This window comes from Sinocyclocheilus anshuiensis, unplaced genomic scaffold (assembly GCF_001515605.1).
Source record: "Sinocyclocheilus anshuiensis isolate Anshui unplaced genomic scaffold, SAMN03320099.WGS_v1.1 scaffold1072, whole genome shotgun sequence".
Classification (NCBI taxonomy): Eukaryota; Metazoa; Chordata; class Actinopteri; order Cypriniformes; family Cyprinidae; genus Sinocyclocheilus; species Sinocyclocheilus anshuiensis.
This window is the reverse complement of record NW_015548242.1, coordinates 7917-31163: the sequence shown is the minus strand read 5'-3', so window position 1 is coordinate 31163 and position 23247 is coordinate 7917. Positions and strand designations below refer to the sequence as shown.

At 36.3% G+C, this 23247-nt stretch overlaps 4 protein-coding genes and 1 long non-coding RNA gene across 5 annotated transcripts in view; 4 read left to right on the top strand and 1 right to left on the bottom strand.

Moving 5' to 3' along the window:
• The window catches only part of opn1sw2 (opsin 1 (cone pigments), short-wave-sensitive 2), a 3083-nt gene extending 1744 nt beyond the window's left edge, over nt 1–1339 (top strand). Inside the window, exons 4-5 of the mRNA XM_016442444.1 lie at nt 565–804; nt 945–1339. Of these exons, the coding sequence (XP_016297930.1) occupies nt 565–804; nt 945–1052 (348 nt within the window). The 3' untranslated portion in view covers nt 1053–1339. The remainder of the gene's footprint in view (nt 1–564; nt 805–944) is intronic.
• A 526-nt stretch (nt 1340–1865) lies between these two features.
• Nucleotides 1866–2560, bottom strand: LOC107655052 (uncharacterized). Its single transcript, XR_001630386.1, has 3 exons — nt 2349–2560; nt 2065–2099; nt 1866–1884 (listed from the first exon to the last, which is right to left on the bottom strand). It is a non-coding gene; the product is annotated as an uncharacterized LOC107655052 (long non-coding RNA).
• Nucleotides 2561–4215: 1655 nt separating this feature from the next.
• On the top strand, nt 4216–6577 carry LOC107655049 (red-sensitive opsin-like). The gene is made up of 6 exons (XM_016442443.1): nt 4216–4431; nt 4764–5060; nt 5186–5354; nt 5527–5692; nt 5774–6013; nt 6100–6577. The coding sequence occupies exons 1-6, from the start codon at nt 4329–4331 to the stop codon at nt 6196–6198; spliced, it is 1074 nt and encodes a 357-aa protein (XP_016297929.1). The 5' UTR covers nt 4216–4328; the 3' UTR covers nt 6199–6577.
• Nucleotides 6578–10848: 4271 nt separating this feature from the next.
• On the top strand, nt 10849–16285 carry LOC107655048 (guanine nucleotide-binding protein-like 3-like protein). Its single transcript, XM_016442442.1, has 15 exons — nt 10849–10922; nt 11022–11062; nt 11460–11567; nt 12046–12162; nt 12513–12596; nt 12711–12846; nt 12926–13029; nt 13159–13303; nt 13441–13528; nt 13610–13787; nt 13880–14022; nt 14777–14913; nt 15012–15175; nt 15286–15460; nt 16080–16285. Exons 1-15 carry the CDS (start codon nt 10910–10912, stop codon nt 16145–16147), a joined length of 1701 nt encoding a protein of 566 aa, XP_016297928.1. The 5' UTR covers nt 10849–10909; the 3' UTR covers nt 16148–16285.
• A 589-nt stretch (nt 16286–16874) lies between these two features.
• LOC107655047 (transcription factor E3-like) overlaps nt 16875–23247 on the top strand; it is a 9342-nt gene continuing 2969 nt past the window's right edge. Inside the window, exons 1-7 of the mRNA XM_016442441.1 lie at nt 16875–16955; nt 17980–18214; nt 19355–19579; nt 21306–21401; nt 22316–22427; nt 22513–22569; nt 22662–22737. Coding sequence (XP_016297927.1) covers nt 18023–18214; nt 19355–19579; nt 21306–21401; nt 22316–22427; nt 22513–22569; nt 22662–22737 — 758 coding nt within the window. The 5' untranslated portion in view covers nt 16875–16955; nt 17980–18022. The remainder of the gene's footprint in view (nt 16956–17979; nt 18215–19354; nt 19580–21305; nt 21402–22315; nt 22428–22512; nt 22570–22661; nt 22738–23247) is intronic.

The window sequence follows — 23247 nt, the reverse complement described above, 5'->3', positions numbered from 1 at the left end:
AGCAAGAAACTGAACAGTATTTATATAGTTTTTTTACCTCTGATTCACGCAATGTCCGAACTGTCCTGAGCGCGTTCTCAACAGCAGGCACGTGTGGCGTCTAGAAGAAGATGCGAACGCACTCAGGACAGTTCAGACATTGCGGTGAAAATCAAAGGTAAAAAATGATATAAATACTGTTGTGTTTTTTTAACAGACCGATCGTTTTGTGTCTTTACACATCAATGTATCGTCACGAGCCGCAGGGTTTAATTTGGTTTTGTTTGTGTGTTTTATGACTCTCAAAGCCGTGATTCCCATCCACTTCAATTATAAGACTGGCAGACTGCAACGGTTTGAGTTAAAAAATCTCTGTTTGTGTTCTACTGAAGAAACAAAGTCACCTACATCTTGGATGCCCTGGGGGTAAGCAGATAAACATCAAATTTTCATTTTTGGGTGAACTATTCCTTTAATGCTTTGGGATACGCATTGCTCGTGTCCACTAGATGGAGACTGTATATGGGTTATTGTAGTGCTGGTCACGTTGCCAGGTGCTCTAAAATCCCTTGTTTGTTCTACCAGGCAGCCAAAGCTCAAGCAGATTCAGCTTCGACCCAGAAGGCAGAGAGGGAGGTGACAAAGATGGTGGTGGTGATGGTGTTCGGCTTCTTGGTATGCTGGGCACCATATGCTAGCTTTTCTCTCTGGATAGTTTTCCACCGTGGTGAAGCATTTGATCTGAGAATGGCAACCATACCATCCTGCCTTTCTAAAGCCTCTACAGTGTACAATCCTGTCATCTACGTCTTAATGAACAAACAGGTATGGCATTATGTGCTAAGTGGAAATTTTAAGTATTGTTGAAGTTTGTCCCCACAGGGCTACAGTACCAAATGCCATGTTCACATGGCATGACTATCACTTCAAGTAACATGTTCTGCTCTTTTTTTTTTTAAACACAGTTCCGTTCCTGTATGATGAAGATGGTCTGTGGCAAAAATATTGAGGAAGATGAGGCCTCTACTTCATCTCAGGTCACCCAGGTCTCCTCTGTTGCGCCAGAGAAATAAACCCATTCTCAATGTAACCTCATCCTGTGGACATAACCACTGTGGCAGTGAAAAACAATTTTACAACGATTGTAAATAATAAACATAGACGCAATAGGAATTCTCGCTTTTAATGTCAAAATTTTTGTAACTTGGTCTTGGCTTGCTGAACCAGTAGAATTAGTAGAAGCTCACTGTTATCATTAAAAATGTACAATAAATGCAATGAAAGAAAGAATTGTGTTGTTAAATGTATCAGTTGAAGAGTAGTGACGTACAATGGTTAACATTTAGTCATTTAGCAGACGCTTTTATCCAAAGCGACTTACAAATGAGGACAATGGAAGCAATCAAAATCAACAAAAGAGCAATGATATGCAAGTGCTATAACAAGTCTCAGTTATCTTAACGCAGTACACGTAGCAAGGATTTTTTAAATAATATAATAAATAAAAAGAAAACAGATAGAATAGAAAAAGAATAGAGCAAGCTAGTGTTAGAGGTATTTTTTGCCTTTGTTAATTGTATAATAAATTAAAAGAAAACAGATAGAATACAAAAAGATTAGAAAGCTAGTGTTATTTTTTTTTTTTTTTTTTAAAGAAAGAAAACAAGCAGCAAATTAATAGAGTGCAAGTCTAAAAGGGACAAGTGTTTTTTTTTTGTTTTTTTAAGAATAGAATTAAAATTGAGGTTTATATATTAAATATATTACATTTGTCTTATTTCTTCCTGTTTTAAACAGACTGATGTAGTGAGCACACCATTTTACCACAACTAAAACATGAAAGCAGAGAAGTATCTCATATATCTGGTTGTAATCAAGTTGTAATCTAACACATCCAAGGATGGTCTGAAAAATAAAGTCAGAGTATTATCTGGTATGCAAAACTGCTTTGCATTGAATTGCTGCACTAATATTTCATGATTTTTTAATTAATGTATAATGTATATTTTTAATTAATAATGTACAGTGGTTTTCAATGTGTCATTGCTCACGTCACTGATTTGTGTATGCATGCTTTATACTCACCTTAACTTCTTGTACTTCATCCAATAAGTAGATCACTTCCAAATCAAGAGAAAAGTGCAAAGAAAGAATGTGAAGTTAGCTTTTTCAATTTTCAAACCAGCCTAACACAGTCAAATCAAGAGCAAGATCAACTTGGTAGTTCATCTAGAAATTAAACCACAGATGATGTTAGAGAAACGATGAGCAGTAAAAGCAAAGTTTTGCCCATGTTAGATTAACATCTATCGTATGGATTAATTTCATTCAAATTTATTTTTTAAAAATACACATTCAGCACTATATACCGTGAATATAGCAGTTGTCCAATGGCAGGCCATGTGAGACCAAACTATTCTTGAGCTTTCGTTGAGAATTCAGTTGTATATCCGAGTTCTGCTAGTAGTGAACTTTTGCCAATCACGAATAGTTCAGAACTAGCGGAATTCCAGACATACGACTGACTGAGTGCTGTCCCATGATACTTTCTGATCCATCTGTTTCTGAAAAACATCCTTTTCAACTACGATAGCAACAAAACATCACAATAGTGACCCTTGATTCTTAATCCGACCAAAGCATAGATATTAATTCCATTAAATCCACTTTTACAGAAAGTCTAAAAGATCATAATGAACAAATACCTGATCTGAATAACATACATATCAGTACAATTCTTAAAAACAAGGAAACAACTGGTAGAGTAAAAAAAAAAAAGTTTACAGACTGCTCTTGTCTTTGTGTTGGCTCCATCCTCATCCTGGTTTGGTCTGTTCACGTCCTAGCGTTCACTTCCTCCTGCTCCACTTTGCCACAATAGAAGGAGAAGCAGAAGACTGAAAAAGAAAGAAAGAAAATGCCTATCGTCAGAAACAGGGAGAAATTAAAACTGACCTCATCAAGATTTTCAGATAAACCCTGCTTTCCCTAAACTGAACCATCAATCCAGTGGGATTAGGAAGGTTTGGGCGGCATCCTTGTCAATACTAATTAGGATCCTGTGTGGAGGGTACCTGGGTACCCCAGTTTTCCCAATAAGCTTATTTGGACTTGGACTGTAACCTAGATGTCTGACCCTGCACAAAACATGATGAGTATGATTGAAATTGTTTTGAAATGTCACGAAAGAGTAATGATTAAGAGTTGTTGGGCATAAACTGTGTGGAACTGTGTTTACAATGACACTGATATCATTGAGAAAATGTTCATGTCCTTTATTAAGACTTAAATATACTCTGTAAAGTATTCAGTCAAGTTGTGCAGTCATTTTAACATTATTTATGACTTAGGTGAACCTGCAGTATATATTGAAACGGCCTAAAATCTTTGAAACTTCTTTAATGATAATAATATCCTTAGAACCACATACACCTAAAAACATTTTTGTGCTGAATGTTGCATATGTGTTTGTGTGTGTGTGTGTGTGTGTGAGTGCGGAATATAATAGAATAGAAGCTACGTAATAGATTCTATGCAGTATATAAGGAATTAATGTGCAAATGAGCAGTATTTGTGCAATGCGCCAATTAATACAATCTACAACTTAAAATAATGTAAAGATTCTTTACTCCTGCAGTAGGCAGCAGGGGCCATTATACAAAAAAACATGCTGTAACTCTAGAATCCTGTTTTATTTCTTTATTGCCATTTCAGTTTTTTAAACTTTATTTTTTATTGTAAAACCCATAATGGAACATTTCTATGCATTTTTTGAAACCTAAAAAGCAGAGTTCTACTGAGCACCAGAGAGGATTCTGATATTTTTACAAGCCAGGGCACTCTAATGCTGTTTTTGTTTCAGAAAATGCCATGTTTTTACTTGCAATAATTATCTTATGCATGTTTAATAAAAGTCACTCTTGACACACTGTCCAAGAAGCTTCAGTCAAGGGCAAAAGTGATCTGTGACCTAAACTTAAAACTTAGAAAGCATCAAAGGGCGCTGTCACCTTAAAATCACTCCTGTCTCGGTCATGCCAAATGTCACTGCACACTGTTTGGTTTACCTGTGATGGCTTCAACAATCCTAGGAAGGAACAGTAGCTTAGGCCTCCTGTAAGCCTAATGAATGAGTCTTGGTTCTGCTCCTGATACCTGTTTTGACCTCAAAAATTCTCCAGCCTGTAAGCCAGGGCATCCTCCTTTTTCACATATAAAAGCACTTTGACAGGAGCCCGAAGTCTGTCGGTGCGAGTCGGCCAGAGACAGCAGATAGTACAAACATAAAGGCCCAGACCTTTACAACAGCCAGGTAACTACAGGTTTGGGCTACACAACAACGGCCAACAATGGCAGAGCAGTGGGGAGACGCAATCTTCGCAGCCAAGCGAAGGGGAGATGAAACGACAACGGAAACAATGTTTGTATATACCAACAGCAATAACACCAGGAGTGAGTCTTTAGTATTTTTTTCTGAATTATTTCTCAACACATTATTGTAATTTGAAAAACAGAGATATTCTGTTAACGATAAAGCCATGTGAAAGTCTTTGTGGGCTTTAAACTGTTTCAAAATAGTGACAAAGTAATAGGAAAGGAAATTTTTATAGTCAGTCTTAAACTTCAAATGTTTGTTTTTTGACCTGCCAGAAGGAACATACCGGACAAAGAACAATTTCAGACTGATAAATATGAAGCTTTAGAAAAATGAGAGTTGGTTGCAATGGCTGTTAAGTGAGAACTCCTTCAAGGTGATATCACTGTTCTTTATTTCGCATTTCCAGATCCCTTTGAGGGACCCAACTACCACATTGCCCCTCGATGGGTGTACAACGTAGCAACATTATGGATGTTCTTTGTGGTCATTGCCTTGACTTTCACCAATGGCCTGGTGCTGGCGGCCACAGCCAAATTTAAGAAACTCCGTCACCCTCTTAACTGGATCCTGGTCAACCTCGCTATAGCTGATCTAGGAGAGACTCTTTTGGCCAGCACCATCAGTGTCATCAACCAGATTTTCGGCTACTTTATCCTCGGACACCCCATGTGTGTTTTTGAAGGCTACACCGTGTCTGTATGTGGTAAGTTACTGCCCAAAGACATAATTGTTCACAACTACAGATAAATGCATTGGACCAAAGTTTAATATTTTACATTTTTGAAACTTTGTCAGGTTTTTCATAGTACCTAACAACACAATCAACAGGTATCGCTGGTCTGTGGTCTTTGACGATCATCTCTTGGGAAAGATGGGTGGTCGTCTGCAAACCATTTGGAAATGTCAAGTTTGATGCTAAATGGGCATCTGCTGGTATCATCTTCTCCTGGGTTTGGTCTGCTTTCTGGTGTGCACCTCCCATCTTTGGCTGGAGCAGGTAAAATCCAATATTAAATCATCTAAATGAATGATTTTACAGCATTTGACATTTGACAGCTAGGTGTATATTCATTCAACATCAAATTATTGAATTCTTTGGCTGGTACCACAAGCATGTAAGTTCCACACAAGCTAAAATGTGGATCTTCCGATCCATTATCTTCTCACAGATTCTGGCCTCACGGTCTAAAGACCTCCTGCGGGCCTGATGTCTTCAGTGGAAGTGAGGACCCTGGCGTCCAGTCCTACATGATTGTCCTGATGATCACCTGCTGTATCATCCCTCTGGCCATTATCATTCTCTGCTACATTGCTGTGTGGCTGGCCATTCATGCTGTAAGTTGTCTCCTGGACTGCTTTCAGAAGTTTTTCCAGTTTGTAAAAAGGCACTAAGCATCTATCATTTCTTTCCAACAGGTCGCCCAGCAGCAGAAGGATTCTGAGTCCACACAGAAAGCAGAGAAGGAAGTGTCCAGAATGGTGGTTGTCATGATCCTGGCCTACTGTGTTTGCTGGGGACCTTACACGTTCTTCGCCTGCTTTGCAGCTGCAAACCCAGGCTATGCCTTCCACCCACTGGCAGCAGCCATGCCTGCCTACTTTGCCAAGAGTGCCACCATCTACAACCCCATCATTTATGTCTTCATGAACCGACAAGTAAGCCAATACTGTTTCACAGAGCTCAGACCTTGAGCACATTGAGAAAACTTCGCAAAATAATCCTGATTTGTCTTTCTTTGCAGTTCCGTGTATGCATCATGCAGCTCTTTGGAAAGAAGGTGGATGATGGCTCCGAGGTGTCCACATCCAAGACAGAAGTGTCCTCTGTGGCTCCTGCATAAATTGCACACCAGATCTCAGAGCAAACGTCTTGACTCTGACATGGGGAAAAAAGATGACAATGGGACTTTTTATATTCCTTGTTTACCCTCACCGTATCTTGATGATTCTGCTTCCAGATATTTCCCTTGGAGTGATGGATGTTGCATGACAGTGTGTGTTAACATTACTTTCTCAGTGGCCCTGTGACATAAGATCCACAGGAACGATGTTACAGTTTTTATGGTAATCATTTGTCACACAATCATTTGTCCACTGGCTATTCAGAAGGTTGTGCGCCTATATACAACACTTCTTTGTGGGAATGTGACACTCAATGTGGATTAACTAACAACGAAAAGAACTCGCCTCATTCTAATGTACAATTCTGCTGGATGGCAATGTATTAACAAGTTTTTTTTAGCCATCTTGCAAGAAAACAAAAATGACAAAGAAATGTTTGATAGATAGATGCCTGCCCATGTACAGCTTGTAATATGGTTCTATTTTTTTCTTTGATGAAAATAAAAAAAGCAGCAAAATAAATATTTTGTTTTGTGTCTTTCATTATTAGACATATTACAAGAATTAAAATGATCATATTTTATATTTAAATATTTAATGTTGACTATGCTTATATTCCCCTGGCATTAAATTTCAATCAATCAATAACTAGTCAACACGCTACAAGGATGTTACAGTTGCTGAGGAAATGACTGTAAATTTGACATCCTAATTATCCGTGACAATCCATCTCTATATGTTTTTCCTATTTTGGAAAGTCTTGGAAATCCAATAGTGGATTTGTCTTTTGCAGCTGAAGTTAATGGGAATGGAAAAACAATATTTGCTATGGTCTCCTATACGTCTGTGTTCCAAACCTGAAAATGTGAAAAGAGTCCGTTATCTTGTTTCAAATGGTCTTGTCTCTTATTTCAATTTTACACGTTTCCCATGTTTCACTTCAAAGAAAGTAAACCATAAAGAAATTGCACTGAAATCCCTAAGACAGCCAGACAAAATCCACTTAAAAGAAAATAACTTTCAATTCAGTATGTTTTATTGTAGGCTACTAGACAGGATCGAAAGTTTAAAAGTCACTTAGAAGTCTACAAATAAGAGCAAGTCAATTGCAATTCCCCCATTTAAGCCTAAGGGGGCTAAGCAATTTCAATTGGAACGTGACACTAAAAGCACTTCTTATCTAAGGAAGATTAACCTCGAACTAAGGTCTTACCTTTTTAATTCTGAGTATCCATGTGCCCCTGTGTGTGCATGGGTGCAAATGTAGAGTATGCATGGACGTGTGCGTTCATACCAGCAGTTAAGGCCCATACTGTAATTTCACATGCAGATTTGGGTGCACTTCCTGTACCTCCCAGCTAGCCTTAATTCACTTCACATCAGAAAGTTACAAGGAAAATATTTATGATGATGAGCTGCCAGTTTGATGAATGCGATTTTAACCACAAAAGGAGACATAAAAAGCAAAGGAAGGTCCAACCACCAACCATCAAGAATGTTGTAACAGGTACAACCACTGCAATATTTACTATTTCTGGTCACATTTCATTAAATCCCAAAGAGAATGGGGTTTGACATTAACCATGATTCAATTTCGAATTTTTTGATCTCCAGGGTTTTCAAAATGGCAGAGCGGGCCTTTGTGGCCTGTGCTGCCAGACAACAAGGGAACGACACAATGGGTGAGTCTGTTTTCATCTATACCAACAGCAATAACACAAGGGTACTTCACCAGTTTGATCTTCAGGAAACTGCTGGACTTCTATATATTATGAATAAGTAGAAGTGGAAGATAATATATGTATATAATTATAATAATATATATGTATAATAATGTCTCATCTGTTCACAGATCCATTTGAGGGACCCATCAGTAAAGTTGGAATAGTCTTGACTGTACATATTTAGCTAAAACCCCATTATTTACTGTCCTGGGAAATGCTGAACTCAAGCTGAACAACATTTGGTAAGACCTAAAGAGATTTATTTGCAATACAATTTTGTTTGAATATCATTAAAATCTTTTATAAAATTTCTCATAAAATTAGGGAAAAAAAGGTGATATTTGTTTCATTGTTTTCTGAAGGAAAAGAATCATGCAGCAAAATGATGCATTGTAGTCTTGCTTTCAATATTTCAGTTGTCTGAACTGTTAACAAATTGTTAGTAGAAGTGTGTTCAATGTATTATTTTTTCCCCCTCATCCCAGTATCTTGATTATTTCTGCTCACTGTACGGGGAACAGCTCAGATCAAAAATCATATAAAGGATTTTTAGATGAGCTAAGAGCAGAGAAATAAAACATGAAACGCTTTAATGATGCTCTTCAACAATGAATAACTCGCTTTTTTACTGCACTTTGCACTTTGAATTTCCTGAACTTTTTGGAAAAGTATCTTGCAATGGTTTAATAAGATGCAGAGCACATGAAGCCAGGTAACATCTTATAATCCAACATAAGCTCTATTCCACATCAAGCGGATAGAGGATTTCACCTGTGCTGGCCAGTAAAGTCACGACTTTTACTAGGAAGCTTATATGACAGAACTCATTAGGTTAAAACAATGTTGAGTGTATTTGTGTATCACTGATTCTTATGAAGTAGGACAAAACAGAGTGCAAAATTAAAAAAATAAAATAAAACTATTAACTACATTTATATATCCAGGACCGTCCGGGATTGGTTGGAATGGGGGGTATTGGGTTCCCTTTTGGGGGCTGGGGGGTGTAGTCCCTCTCGGTCCATTTGCCGCGGGGCCCCCTCAAGCACGGGGCCCGGTGCGACCGCACCAGTTGCACCCCCCTAAGGACGGCCCTGTATGTATCTTATATTTACTAAGCTATTGAGCTGATGCAACCTCCCAACTTTTCTCTTTTTTATCAAAATTTTACCTTGGATTGTGTAATATAATTTTAACTTTATTTTTAACAGCAATCAGGATGCTTTTGACATTTCAAAACACATTCTCATGTTAGCAGACAGATTACACTTTCACATGTGACCATTCCACAACAAATATAATGAAATATTATCAAAATATTCATCTGACGGAGGTGACAGATCTGTCAGAGTTGAAACATCTGACGGTGATGACGAAAACCTGAATTTGTAGTCATTTAACGATCAAATACATGGAATCAATCAATTACTGTATTAAAACAAACATAACAAACGGTGAGTATGTTATTGTTTATAAAGCTTTTATTCAAGATTCACATTTAAGTATTTTGATATATCATTAGAACACAAATCAGCCTTATGTTCTCTGAATCTTATGTTCCCTCAACCCTAACTCTGCTAGAAGTGATGACTATCAATCCACAAAAGCAATATACGCTGTCAGGTCACATATTTAGTATTTATACATTATTAGAAAAATGTAACAATATTTTATATTTAATATAATCAAAAATGACTTGAAAACCACAAAAATGTGATGACTTCACGTTGAAAGTCAACTCCGTCATTGGCCTGTCACTACCGTCATACAGAAAATATTACGGTGGTGACATCTGACGGTGTTGACAAATTTGGCAATTCTTTCACAAAACAAATGGAGTTCATGTAGTAGCAATTTAGTTTTTGTTTTTTATAAACAATAATACATTTTTTTTATAATAAAATTATCTAAATATTTCAAATAATTTCCTCAGAAATTGGAAGATGGTGTTACCATATCATGGTTGTGACACAGGAAATATTAACATCAGGATTTAAAATATTCTAAAACTATAATACATACCAGAGCCTGTCTGACACTGATGTACTCTGCAGAGGTGGAATGTGGCAAGGGGGTCCTTTGTGACCGCTGCCACTGATATACCCTGATTTCTTTTACATTTGAATGAATGTCTGACGGTGTTGACAAAAAGTGGGGACACAACTTTGAAACCTTATGAAACACACATGTGTCCTTGAAAAACTACCTTGCTTTGATATGAGATATCATATCCATTTTTATCCATATTCATATCTATATTTTATCAATTTTATAGCATATAAATGATTGAACCCTTCTCTGTGGACACACTGTTTTAGATGTAGTGTGAAGACATAAAGTGTCATAGATTTGATATAATAATGATAAAATTAAATTGAAGGGGATAATTGTGTTAAATAGGCCTACATTCTATTATTAACCCCCCATAACATTTACAGTTGAAAATAGCCTATTTTCATTTTTAAACTTAATAGCAGTTACAATTGCTGGACATGTTTTGTCCCATGTCTTAAGAATCAGTGGTATATTAGTACATTCGTGTGAGTGTAGACTGACTGTTGTATTTGTTTGGGAAAAGAACAAAACTTATTAAAAAAATTATTTGGATACTAATTTTAACTGAGAAAGAATCAAACAAATAAAAAAAAAAAATTCAGGTACTTTTTTATCTACCTAAATTCAGGACTTTGAGATTTAGATATTGAATCATATTATTTGTAATCTGGCAGGACAATTTTTTTTCTCATCAACTATGAACGAATTTCAAAGTGGGTTTTGGAGGGACACCATGCCACGTTGTAAGAATAAAGTCATGTATTAACTGAATTTACGTTATAGTAAGTATGTGGCAGCATTGTGCCACTGTACAGTTTTCCAGTGGGTTTTAAGCCACAGGAAAGCGTTGTTTCACTCAGACTTTTATTTTGAAAATTACTGACGCTCGTTGCAGCCTTCACACTAGCACTTTAAAGCGTTCACACGTGCAGTTATGTCTAAAGCAAGTGAGTACATGTGTTTCTGAGTCTTTTTATATGTAGAGCATTAAAAAGTTCTGCTAACACAGTGGCCATTCTAATTTAATTACTTTTATCATGTTACAGAACAAAAGCGAGCGAAACGTCTGGGTTTGTGCGGCAAAAAGGTACGTAGTTTAGCCTGCATGCTAAATTACTGACAAATCAATGCTGCGTTTAGTTCAGTTGAAGTGAATATGACGTGCTTGCTTACTGTATGTCTAAATGTACCAGAACAAGACACACTACCAGTCAAATGTTTGGACACTCCTAATTCATTATTATTACGGTTTTCCTATTTTAAATAACCAAAACCATGAAATAACTCTATAATGGAAGTGTGGGAATTATGTGGTTTGATAAAAAGGTAAACAAATCAAATTTTATATTGAGCAGCTTCAAAGCTCCGCTCTTTGCCTAGATTTGCAACTCTTTGGATTTAAGATAATGAGAAACGTAAATTAAGTGTCCTACCTTCTGACATGCAGTGCCCGTTGTTGACTCATCTGTTTCTCTTCTCTGAAGTCCAAGGATGGACAGCAGTCTCATGGAGGAAAGAAGGATCCTGGCGTACCTAATGTGCGCAGCTTTAAAGATCACAGTAAGAGACAAGCTGAACTCCGAAAACAGAGGGTGAGGAAGGATCTGTACAACTAGTTCTAAATATGCTGCATATAGAGAGTCGGACTCGTAACCTAAGGGTTGCGGGTTCGAGTCTCGTACCGGCAGGGATTGTAGGTGGGGGGAGTGAATGTACAGCGCTCTCTTCCACCTTCAATCCCACGACTGAGGTGCCCTTGAGCAAGGCACCAAACCCCCAACTGATCCCTGGGTGCTGCAGCAAAAAAAATGGCTGCCCACTGCTCCGGGTGTGTGTTCACGGTGTGTGTGTGTGTGTGTGTGTGTGTTCACTGCTGTGTGTGTGCACTTTGGATGGGATAAATGCAGAGCACTAATTCCAAGTATGGGCCACCATACTTGGCCACATGTCACGTCACTTTTCACTTTTTTTCACTTTCCAAATCTGAATGACACAATTTGACCTTTGCTTGTATTGAAGAGCTTTATATAAAAAAATGCTGACATGCACTTTTTGTCTACTGTTTTCTAGTTGGAGGAGCAACAGGAGAGGCAGAGGTTGTCAAGAGAAAAGGAAATGATGAAAAGGAGAAGTCTGGACAGTTTTCAGAAAGACATCCAGTTGCGGCAAAAAGAGTTTGAACAGAGGGTTGGTGTCTGACATTTTACTAGATGTGACAATGGATTAGGTTTTCTCTAGAGTAGAACAGAATATATTTATTGTGTTTTAAAATGCAGTACATTTCAAATATGTGGGGTCAATACGTTTTTTTTTTTTAATGTTCAGAATTTGCCAAAGTGGTGTTTCTTCGTAAATTGATAAATAGAAGGACAGCCTAAAATGTTTGCAAATTACATTTTATAGTTTAGCCATGTCACTATTTTGTGCAACTGCTGTACCATCCCTGTAAATTATTATTTTGTAATTGCAAAATGTTAAAGAACTGCAGCTTTATCTTAATATCCCTTTATTTTTCCGGGCTTGTTGCAATGATGCAGGAAGTTCAAATGCAAGACTTGGAAAAGCATGTCAACTTTGAGACCGAGAACTCAAGAAAAGCGTACTGCAGAGAATTTAAAAAGGTACTGTTTTCTGTACTGACCTGTTTTGGTAACCCATTATATTTCCTTGAACATGCACATCTAATGACCAATTCTTAATAACAGTTTACTTTTTTTTTTTTTTTTATATACCAGGTAATAGAGGCAGCAGACGTTATTTTAGAGGTTCTGGATGCCAGAGACCCCTTAGGCTGCCGCTGCCCACAGGTTGAACAGGCTGTCGTCCAAAGTGGAACCAACAAGAAAATTGTCCTTGTTCTAAATAAAATTGGTAAGGAGATACATGCATAACTTCAATCAGCAGCAGACAGAACTACATAAAATAAAATATCTACAATGTTCACTTGCAGATTTGGTTTCCAAAGAAATTGTGGAAAAATGGATCAAGTATCTTCGCAATGAGTTTCCTACTGTGGCTTTCAAATCATCCACTCAGCAGCAGAACAAAAATTTGGTGAGTTGCAGTAATTTAGTTTTATTCTTTCATTAAATCTTTGTATATTCTTTTTTTTTTTTTTTACTGTAGTCTGTTTATGAGAAAATCACAAAGTTACAGTAATATTTTTCTGTCTGATGTTTACAGAAACACAGTCGTGTGCCTGTGACCCAAGCTACTCAAGAACTGCTCGAGAGCAGTGCATGTGTCGGTGCAGATTGTTTAATGAAACTATTGGGAAACTACTGCCGTAACCAAGATATAAAAACTGCCATAACTGTAGGAGTGGTTGGTAAGTTTCACACAAAAGTTGAGATATGACTGCTACATTGTTTTTTGTAAATAATTACATTGCTAATTCCATAATAAGCAAATTAGCAACAGACACCTATCTTTTTGGAATCACATTTCCTCGCTTAAATGTTTCAGGTTTTCCGAATGTGGGGAAAAGCAGTTTAATTAACAGCTTGAAGCGTTCTCGTGCATGTAATGTTGGAGCTACACCTGGAGTTACTAAGTATGTTAATTAGTTTTGTTGATATTTTCCATACATTTAAAATCTTCTGCTCTCTTAACCTAAAATCACTCTGTTTTTCAGGTGTTTACAGGAAGTCCATTTAGACAAACACATCAAACTTTTAGATTGCCCTGGTATTGTCATGGCAAACTCAACCAGTGATGCTGCCATGATCCTTCGGAACTGTGTCAAGATTGAACAGCTGGTGGACCCAGTTCCACCTGTTGAAGCCATATTGAGGCGTTGCAATAAAGCACAGGTAGCAACTCATATTTCAGGAACTTGAATTGAATGGGGAATCACAGTATTACACACTATTGAGATCAGTTGTTTGAAATCTTTCTTGCATAGATTATGGGTCATTATGGAATTCTAGACTTCCAGACGGCACATGATTTCCTGGCCTTACTTGCCCGGCGTCAAGGCAAACTGAGGAAAGGAGGACTGCCTGACACTGACAAAGCTGCCAAAAGTGTTCTTATGGATTGGACAGGGTGAGGTTAAAGTCCCATGACTTAATGTCAGTTACTTGTTGATCTTTAAAAGTGATACTTCACACAAAAATGAAAAGTCTTTCATGTTGCCCCAAACCCACTTTTTTTTGTTCCTGTTCCAAACTTTCTTCTGTAAAGCTAAAAATAATGATATTTTGAAGAATGTTTCACCTGTTTTCGCACATACAAATAGGTGCAAAACAATTTTGGACCCCATCAATTCATGGATTTCATGGATAAGCAATGAAAAGTTTTTTCAAAATATCATCTTTTGTGTTTCGCAGAAGAAATGCATACAGATTCGAAACAGTATCTCTTTAAAGGGATAGTTCATCCAAAAATGAAAATTCTGTCATTAATTACTCACCCTCATGTCGTTCCAAATCCATAAGACCTTCATTCATTCTCAGAACACAAATAAAGATATTTTTGATGAAATCCGAGAGCTTTCTGACCCTGCATAGACAGCAACACAACTGACACGTTCAAGGCCCAGATTTGTAGTAAGGACATACTTAAAATAGTCCATGTGACATCAGTGGTTCAACCTTAATGTTATGAAGCATATTAAAATGAACTATAATTTCATTTCTTGAAGAAAATACTAGTGCTTCTAAAGCAGAAAAAGTCCAGTTTTAGATTTTGATTCTATGTAAAATTAAATGCTACTTTAACTAGCACAGATTATGCTGGTTGGTCAAAAACAGTCGACAACTGTAAGGTTCATTATGAATTTTTTCTCTCTGTTTTGCAGGGGTCGTATTAGCTACTTCACACATCCTCCTGAGACGCACACGCTGCCCACGCATGTCAGTGCTGAGATTGTAGCTGAGATGGGTAAAGCATTTGACTGGGATGAACTGGAGAAGGGCAATCTGGAGGCACTTGCTGGTAACCCTGTGTATACTTGCAGTGATATTGACACGACAAGTTTTATAACCACACATTGCCTACACACACTTTTGCCATTATATTTTTGTCCAATTTAGAATGTGGCACATCTGATGTACAGATGGGTTTCTGTATGGCTACATCGGGATTGACACAAGGAGGTCAAGGAGTAGAGCTAGCAGAACAGCAAGTGGACGACCCATCAGAGGACCTTGAACCTCCAGACACGATTGAATCAATGGATGCAGATGAGGACCCAGAGGTATTATGCAGTTATTAGCCATTCAGTGTGCAAAGGTTAGGTGATTTGTTATGGTGCGTTTTAAGACTCAAATCTAATTTTTGACTTTCAATTATAATTCTTCCCTTAAGTTTGGACCAATGACTGTTGAGCTCAAAAATCCCAAGACAAAAAGCAGTTGTGTAATTGAAGCTGTAGGCCCAAAGCCAGTGGACCTAAAAGACATCCTGGATGTTGACCCACTCCTTCAAGGTCAGGCTCTCCTGGCTGCCAACAAAAAGAGAAAGAAGCAGCAAAAGAGAGCTGGTAAGACCCACTTTGTTTTTCCTGACTCCAAATCCACTTTAAGGCAAGCCTCCAAGGTTAGCCAGAAAAAAAGAAAGCACAATGCTTAGGTGCACAATGTATGCAGGGAAGGATGTAAATGGAGGAGAGGCTTCATTACACTGAATAACTGAATTTGTGGCAAAACAGCTTATTTAATGAATTAACAGCCTGTTGACTAATCTTCAACATGCTTGCTGTTAAACATTTTAGATTGATCTGTTTTTAGAGTTTACACCAAAAAAAATACTGTTTTATAAGAAGTCAAAATCAGTTTTGCTACAAGTAGGATTGAGTTTATGGAATTTGTCATTCATTTCTATGGTATCAGAAACAGTGATTGACTTGCACAACTAATTCACTGACATCAAGGCTGTAATGTGATTGGTTGACACACATGATTCAAGTTGGCTGTTATGCCAATGGTAGAGCCATGGACCCTGGTATCTCCCATCTTCCATCTTATTTGAATAAATCCATTCTTTGTGTGATTACCATATAAATAAGTTTTGAACAGTTTGTTTTACATGTATTACAAGTCAAACACAGCTGCTTTTACAAACATGTATTATACCACATCTTGTCCTTTCTTCTTTCATAGATAAACTGGGCACCAAACTTTCAGATTCTCTTACGTCAGCTTTGAATTTCTCCTTCTCTGACAGCTGATTTTGAGCATTAAACCAAGATGCTCAGGGGAGTTCATTCTACTTTTTACATGTGGTTGGAAATACTAACACACTTGTATATTGAAATTATTTACAATTTAAAATATGCAAATAAATAATTTTTTCTCTGACTGAGAAGAATGACTCAACTGTGTGTCTGTGGCTATTTATTGACCTCATAATCACCTGCAAGTTTTATTTTACTGTTCAGCTCCTTTTACCAGAGAAACTGATACCATCTTTCAACTGTTTCATTTAAAATTTGCTAAATAATTTTGATTTTAACTTTTCAACTGTTATTTATGAATTTTAAGAAAAATGTTTTATTTACTTTTATAGAGACAATAATTTTTATTGTAAACTCTCTACTATTATAGTATTTATTAATAGCTTTTATTTTTAAATGTTCAGTTTTTGTAATTTTTATGTGCTTTTAACAGTTGTTTTCATATATTTATTTAGCTTTATTTTTATTTACTTTTTTTGTTTTAGTAATTTTATTTATGTTAGTTGCCAGTGGAGTTTTAGTCATTTTACTTCAGTTAGTTGCCAATGCAACAGTTCTAATCTAATTTTAAAGCTTCTCATGTAATAGTTTATTTGATTTCAATTAACTAACTTTTTAATAGTTTTAGTTAACAATAATACAAACTTTACATGTGAAATGGGAAAAGAGTAAAAGGTGGTTGAGTGTGATGAGGAGACAGACATGGGACTCGCATGGGTCGGTCACATCCAAAACAAGGAAATCCGCGCGAGCAATGGCGATTCTTCTAGCAAATTCGCTTTACTTCTGGTAACACAACCAGGTAACTCATCCAACTTTATTTCGACCTCTTGTTGAGCTGACACGTATGTATAAATCGTGTTAATCTCAGAATAATTCTGCGTTAAGGAAAGTTAACAAAGTTGAATACAGGCAACGTGCCAATTTGACGTTGGTTGACATGTCAACTAGCTAGCTAGTTAGCCTAGCGCTAACAGCTGGATGCTGTCAAAAACAACTTGTCCGGGCTTGTTAAGTGCGCTATAGAGATAATCATATGCAGTTACATTTGCTTTATGTTGTAAATAACTAACACACACGTTAATTTGGTGTAAAGTTAACGAATGTACTCAACTTTAAATAATCCCGACAATGTAGCGAACTATTACATAACTCCCCAGCATATCTAACGTTAACTGCACAATCGTAATTGAAGTGTTTGGTGTATTTATAGCTCCAGAAATATATCCAGATTAGTGTTTATACCTGATGATTTGTTGGCATTTAAAAGGACGTTAGTTTTAAAGTTAAATCCTGAACAATAGTTTGGTTAGCTGTCATCTGGTAAATTCTGTACTTCCCCATGAAAGAGCTGCAGATTTCAGTCATATGACTTATTACTGATTGAGATCTTAAATTTTAAGGAGTATTTTGGTCAGCCATATGTTTTATCTTGTATATTTGAATATATCTCGCTTGTTGGGTAGTCTTTAAAAATGCAAAGTTGCAATATAAGTATGCAGTACTTGTGATTTGTGTGTGTTTGTATATGAATATATGTGTCTATATATATATATATATATATATATATATATATTATGTGTGTGTGTGTGTGTGTGTATAATTTATATTAATATAAAGTCTGAGAGATGAATCTGTTTGCTGATCATGCTTTGGTAGAGTATTACATTTCTCTTTGAATGCAACTATCTGAGTGGGATGACTCAGCTCAGTTAAATTTCACTGGTTCTTAACCCTTCATTGTACAAAAGGAGAAGTGATTTCCATTATTTCCTTTTATACTACTTGTACTATTGCCAATGTTCTTGATGCTTTCACCATTGCAGCTTGTTAATTCTTCTCATACTTGACCTGTGGAACCAGCTAGCCATGTCATCCCGGGTGTTGCTACGGCAACAGCTGATGCGGGAACAGGCGCAAGAGCAGGAGAGGAGGGAGGCGCAGCAGCAGGCGTCTGCCGCTCAGCTCCGTCCTACAGAGTCCACTCCCGCCATCTCAGTCACAGTGCCACCCATGGCTGCCCGCCCTCCTCCAGCTCAAGTACCAATGGAGGTTATGAAGGTGGGTTTGAACCTTCTTATGTTTCTTCTTAAAAAAAGTTTCTTGCCTTGTTATACAGTCTATGGCCGTGACAGCTGAAAGCTGAAAGTTTAAAGCTAGACTCAAAACACTGCTAAAATGAAAATAGCATTGAAAAAGAAACTCAGTAGAAGTTAAATATAAATATCTAAATGCCAGTTTTTGTTATTGCTAATTAAAAAGAATTAAAAAGAATTTCAATTAACTGAAATAAAATATAAATATTAGATGAAAAACCTGAAACTTAAGCTAGACTAAATTTAGATTATGAAATGAAAAATGTTGCCTTGACAACTAAGGGAAATAAAATATATTTTTAAGTTGAAGTACTAAAATAACTAAAACCAAAATAGAAATAAAAATAAATTACAGCTAAATAGAAATACAAATTTTTTTTAAAGAAAAACGTGGACTTTGAAGATGCTTATATAGTTTCCAAACCTATTACAAACCTATATAAATGGTTATAGGAGTTGTTTAAATTACCTAAAATGCATTAAAATTTAACTTAAATTTAATTTTTAATCTGTATATTCTATTACATTATATTATAAATTTTAATAGTACTAATCTTAATAATATTGTGTGTGTATGTATATATATATATATATATATATATATATATGTGTGTATATATATATGTATATATAATGTATTATTAATATATTATAACATTATTTATTATATTATATTACAGTATATTATATTATATGCCATGCTGTTGTAGAAAAATAAATAAATAAATAACTTGTTCTTCAGTGACTTACCTGGTTAAATAAAGGTTAAAAAAAGAAATTATTCTATGATTTAAATTTTTTTTTTTTAATTAATAAAAAATACTTTAATAATGAGTAATATTTTTAAATATTACAGACAGTTGCAATGGGAGCCTTCGGTGTAGTCAGCTTCACTAAAGTTTTAGTTTCATGTCACATGCATCCAATGTAGACTTGCAATACCTGCAAGACTTCCAAACAAGTGTAAGTTCCCTTTTTAATTAAAAGTGACAAAATGTCCTTACTTATAACTACTGCATGGACAAAAACATATCAATGTGTAGAGCATGAAATGTCACTGACGTCTTTACGTGACCATTGATCCACTGTTTTTACTTTGCTGTAGGTGCAAACTCATCTTGAAAACCCAACTAAATACCACATCCAGCAGGCCCAGAGGCAGCAAGTGAAGCAGTACTTGTCCACTACGCTAGGAAATAAAGTTGCCACACAAACTCTCGGTGTATCCCCTGTTCCACAGTCAAATTCTGCTCCGGAGAGGTGCCCTTCTGCAAGCAGTGCTCCCAACAGTCCAATGGCACATCTTAACCTGGGCTCCAACAAAGAAGAGGTAAAGCACATCTAAATATACGCTGTGTACTGATCATCTCATTCAAATGTAGAAGTTGCTTAAAGGGTCATGAAACGCCCTGTTTCAGCACTGGTTAGTTCTCACCACAGTTTTAAAAAACGCTAAAAAAGTGGGCGTGGTGCGCTGCGGAGCAGAGGAGGAAGAGACAGACAACACAGACAACTTCGGTTTCAGACGGTTTCATTTTGCTCCCATTGAGTTCAAAACACAAATAAATGCACAGCCATTTGCTCTCTGCATCGAAAACGTATATATGAACACGCTGTTGCACCTTTGATAACTTTTAAGGCTTATTCTGCGGCATTAATATAAGCCTTTTGACAGGTTGTGTCACGGAGCTGTAAAAACGGTTACACTCACACACAGTGAATGAATCGCAGTCTCATGAATAATTTAACAGACACTGACGCATCATGTTGTACTATAGTCCTTTGCCACGTCTCAAATTGTGACGTCAACACGATGTAGATTTTGAACCCGGAAGATGAAAATAGCGCAAAAAAGCTTCAAATTAACCAGTTTTCTCCAACAATTAAAATAAACGGATGCTAACATGGTCTTCTATGATGTGCAACACAAACACCTCTGCTAAAATCTCAGAAAAAGTAGTCTGGGGTTTCCTGACCCTTTAAAGGCCAGTTAACACCAAGAATGAAAACTGCATTGGCGCACAAAAACATTCTATTGCAGTTATGTCGTCTGCCAGTTTTAATGCTTTAGCTCAGCGGTGGCGAACTCCGGTCCTGGAGAGCCGCAGCCCTGCAGAGTTCAGCTCCAACCCTAATTAAAACTCACCTGCCTGTAGCTTTCTAGTAACCCTTCAGACCTTGATTAGCTTGTTCAGGTGTGTTTGATTAGGTTGGAAGCAAAACTCTGCAGGGCTGCGGCTCTCCAGGACTGACGTTCGCCACCTCTGCTTTAGCTCTTTAACGCCAAGTGGATTCAATGTTTTTATTGTTCATCAACTAGAAAAAAATGTGAAAACCTTATTGTTCCTATATGTCGTTACTGTTATACTTGTTTTGTGGACTTCAAATTCCACTATTATTAAAACGTTCTAGTTATAGTATTAGTTATAGTTATAGTTATCGTCATTTGTGCAAACAGGCCTTTATCACTTTTTTTCTCAGGTTTGGAAAGCTTAAATCGAAAGTAGTATTTTTTAATATTTTTATATTGCATATTAAATGACGACCAAACACAGCATCAGAATTGTTTATTATACTACAGTAAACAAAAATGTCTTTAAAATGACAGTGGATTTACACAGAAATACAGCGGAAGTGTTTTCTCCTCCCTTAAAGTTGCTTAGCCTATTTTACTATTTTACTCTTCTAAAATGCACAATTATATGTTGCGTAGTTACATTTTATTATGTTCATTTTGCATTTTTAACACTGTCTGCGACCCTATAAAAATATCTGCCCACCAGCTGAGAAATATACTAATGGAGGCTTTTCACACTTTTTCCTGTCTTTTACTTATCTCTGCTGAAATGTACATTCATATTCTTCCTAGCAGCAGTAACACTTTAAAATAAGGTCTTATTATTTAACATTAGTTAATACATTAACTATCAAAATACATTAAGAATACAGTTCATTGGTTCCCCAAATACATACATGTTTATAACCCAGTTTGTTTAATTATGTAACACTCAGTTACATGACAGTACTCATTCTAAAACTTGATTGCATCCCCTCAGATGGATGATGTAATCGACGACATCATCAGCCTTGAATCCAGCTTCAATGATGACATCATATCACTGATAGATTCTGGCCTGCAACTCCCAAACACGGTAAGCTGAGCGATTGTCTTAATTATTGATGGATACTTCCATAACATTACGGCAATGTTCTGAATAAAAGCCTCTTTGAATCGCAGCAGTATTTGTGGTAAACCAACACAAACCATTTTGAAAGCTACAGAGAGATTATTTCCTGAACGTAAATGTCCCCACCCCTCTTAAGAGTGAGTGCTAACCACTGCACTTATGAGGGAGGTGATGAGGGAGGTGCACCTCAGCAACTGACATAAACATTCACTTCTGACACTTTACTAACACCTGCCAGGCAGGAATCATCAGGGAGAGCACAAAAAGGACTGTGAATGGAGGATTGTACAGAGCATGCAGGGGCTTGGCATGGGATAGAAAGAACTTGGGAAATATCTGGTGAAGGATTTAACTTGGATATTTTTTTTATGGAGGAAGGAGTAAAAGTGAATTGACATAAAATGAGGATTTTAGTTTTATTGCGGGAGCATGAAAAGAAAAGAAAGGTACAATCTCGTTCTTCAGTTTATTAGCCTTTATTCTTAAAGAATTCCATCTTGAATCGCTGCTGTTTCAAACTAAAATAATGTTTTTATTGTAATTTATTTGTAATATATTTCATTATAATGTATAAGGAACATTTACATAATTAAAGTGATTTTAGTTAATAATAATGTTAACTATAATAATTTGTCTGCAAGGTTTTTTTTTTTGCATCTGTGTAAATATTATGAAAAATTCAGTAATTGAATTGCATGTAATAATACAGTCACACATTTTTGTAGAGGTTATTTATAGTTAGGTGCTTGGACAGTAGTATACTTACTTAATGCTAAAGTAATATATTATTTAGGCTGATGTGATCACCATATCCCGCTGCAGCAGTTCAATGTTTTAAAGGTTTTTGATTCATTTTCTCCTCCATTTTATTACCTTAGCTACCAGGCAACCTTCTGGATGTCTACAACAGTCCTGGCATGACGACCCCCACCATCACCGTCAGCAATTCTTGTCCAGCAGATCTGCCAAATATTAAATGGGAATTAACTGGTAATGATTTACTTAGCCCAGCTTCTGTATTTCATTTGTTTGAGTTGTTTGTAGTGTGGTAGTTATAACAGCTGTTTATTTTCAGACGCAGAGGCCAGAGTCTTCATGAAGGAGAGGCAAAAGAAAGATAATCACAATCTCAGTGAGTTCAAAAGACACACGCTCTGGTAATATATTGCTTGTATAATGTGTCATTGCATGGCTTGGTCTCAATAAGTGTTTTGCTTTGTGCAGTTGAACGGCGGAGGAGATTCAACATAAATGACAGAATAAAGGAATTAGGAGCTATGATACCCAAATCCAATGATCCGTAAGTTTCTTTCCTTGAAACTTGAAGCTTTATGGCACTTTTTTTTTCCTTTTTTTTTTTTTTTAGAGAAACCACACATAATGTTGCAAAAACACTTTTACATCAGGCTCTTAGTGATTTAATTCTGTTTTTAAATTGAATGGCATATCAGCAGCTCTTGAACTACTGCTATTTTGTTTTAAAATGAAAAAAAAAAAGTTCAAAAGTTTGGGTCAGTCTTTATTTTCAGAAAGAAATTAATGCTTTTATTCAGTAAAATGATCAAAATTGACAGTAAAGGCATTTATAATGTTACAAAAGATATATAAAATACAAAGAAATGCTGTCCAAATAAATGATTCATGGTTTCCACAAAAAAATATTAAGCAGCACAACTGTTTTCAACAATGATACTTTTTAAAAGGGGTCATATGATGCTGCTAAAAAGAACATTATTTTGTGTATTTGGTGTAATGAAATGTGTTTATGCGGTTTAAAGTTAAAAAAACACATTATTTTCCACATACTGTA

Excerpts from the sequence above, each read along its gene's own strand:
- LOC107655048 (XM_016442442.1), top strand. Across the intron at positions 11,568-12,045 it reads CTGAACTCCGAAAACAGAGG|TTGGAGGAGCAACAGGAGAG; the intron begins GTGAGGAAGGAT and ends ACTGTTTTCTAG. Across the intron at positions 13,529-13,609 it reads GCTACACCTGGAGTTACTAA|GTGTTTACAGGAAGTCCATT; the intron begins GTATGTTAATTA and ends TCTGTTTTTCAG.
- LOC107655049 (XM_016442443.1), top strand. The coding sequence starts at position 4,329 with ATGGCAGAGCAGTGGGGAGACGCAATCTTCGCAGCCAAGCGAAGGGGA. Across the intron at positions 4,432-4,763 it reads CAACAGCAATAACACCAGGA|ATCCCTTTGAGGGACCCAAC; the intron begins GTGAGTCTTTAG and ends TCGCATTTCCAG. Across the intron at positions 6,014-6,099 it reads ATGTCTTCATGAACCGACAA|TTCCGTGTATGCATCATGCA; the intron begins GTAAGCCAATAC and ends CTTTCTTTGCAG.